Below are 1435 nucleotides of genomic sequence, written 5' to 3'. Positions count from 1 at the left end.
TGCAGGCAGAGAAAATATGATTTTTAAAAGGACTTACAATCCCTTATTGAAGAGATTCTTAAAAGGACTGAGTAGTTGGCATATACAGAAAAATGTGAGAGGCAATTCTATCGCAGAGGAGAAACAGAAAATCATACTGATTTCCTATTTACCACGTCCATGTAGTATCATTTACTATAGGCTCTTCCACTGTAAAGTGGATCCTTCATGTCCCTCATGAGGTTGACCCTCAAAAACTGTGGCTTTGGCAGAGCGGGCAGGAGGGCTCCGGATCCCTGCCATCTCCCCAGACCCCAGCGCTCTGCAGGGCAGCAGTGGCGGCCGCGGAGTTCTGCCTTCACGTCCCCGCCAGCCCGGAGCCCGCGAGGGCAGAAGGTCGGTCCCTACCCGGCAAGAGGATGGTCATCCGTGTGTTCATCTCCTCCTCCTCAGGCTTCATGGCGATGAAGAAGAAACAGCAGGATGTGGTTAGATTTCTAGAAGCCGCAAGATAGAGGCTGAAGAGGTGGACATCCCAATGGCAGAAGAGCAGAGGCAGTGGGTGTATAAGAACATCCCCCCAGAGAAGAAACCTGCTCAGGGCCACCCTCTGCCTCGATGTTTAATGATGACCAATACTATGGAGATTATGACAGTTTTTTTGAATATAAGATCAATACAGTCCTTTCATTCTTAGGCCTGAGATCACAGTTGGCATCAAAGGCAGAACCTGAGCAAAGACAACTGGAAGAGGGAGAAGATGCATTTCGGAGTCCCTGCTGGTACTCAGCACACAGCTTCTAACCGAATGCATCACTGTGACAGAAGCCACATACATTATCAGTAACTTAGCTTGTCATGGAAAAGGTGTTTGGGGAAGACTTGGGTCTAATGGGATTACATGATTGCTTTAAACCAAATCAGGACTGTGGTGGGTTTTTTCTTATTTTCAGAATTACCTGCAGTTGCCTCACTTTACCCAGAGGATCTGGCACCTGTTCCAGGTGTGCTTCCTGAATGACTGAGTGATAAGCAGGTGGCACCATCAGACAGAAAATATTGGATCTGCCCTGGTTTGTGGTCGATGTCAGGATTGCTCAAACATGCTTCTCTTCAAACTACCTAGGTGCTAATCCTTGAAATTAGTCTGCCAGGCTATTAGAATATTTTGGTCAGAAAGAAAAATAGCAGTGTTGGTTGACAAAGGGCTGAAGGTCTTTGCTGCAAAATCAAATATCACTATTCCAGTGCTTTGTCATAACTGTATAAAAAATTAGATGTTCTAGCCTCCTTTTGGTGATGGAAATTCTTACCCCCATAAATCCTCCAAGCACCTCCTGATGTGTCCAGAAATCACAGTTGACTATAGTATGTGATCAGAACCAAGTTATAGAGATGGAAAGAACCGCTATTTTGAAAAATATATGCTTCTTTATCTCTCGCAAGGGGCAAGTCT

At 45.4% G+C, this 1435-nt stretch overlaps 1 protein-coding gene across 1 annotated transcript; it reads left to right on the top strand.

Moving 5' to 3' along the window:
* The first annotated feature begins 259 nt into the window (after positions 1-259).
* SH3BGRL2 (SH3 domain binding glutamate-rich protein like 2) lies at positions 260-925 on the top strand. The gene is given in 3 exon segments (XM_010833875.1): positions 260-483; positions 486-593; positions 596-925. Coding segments are annotated over 3 exon segments (381 nt in total). The 5' UTR covers positions 260-398; the 3' UTR covers positions 784-925.
* Positions 926-1435: the final 510 nt, after the last annotated feature.

The sequence above is a fragment of the Bison bison genome, unplaced genomic scaffold (genome assembly GCF_000754665.1).
Source record: "Bison bison bison isolate TAMUID 2011002044 unplaced genomic scaffold, Bison_UMD1.0 scf7180017863950, whole genome shotgun sequence".
NCBI classification, from domain to species: Eukaryota; Metazoa; Chordata; class Mammalia; order Artiodactyla; family Bovidae; genus Bison; species Bison bison.
The sequence above is the reverse complement of the archived record's forward strand: the minus strand, read 5'-3'. Positions and strand labels throughout refer to the sequence as shown.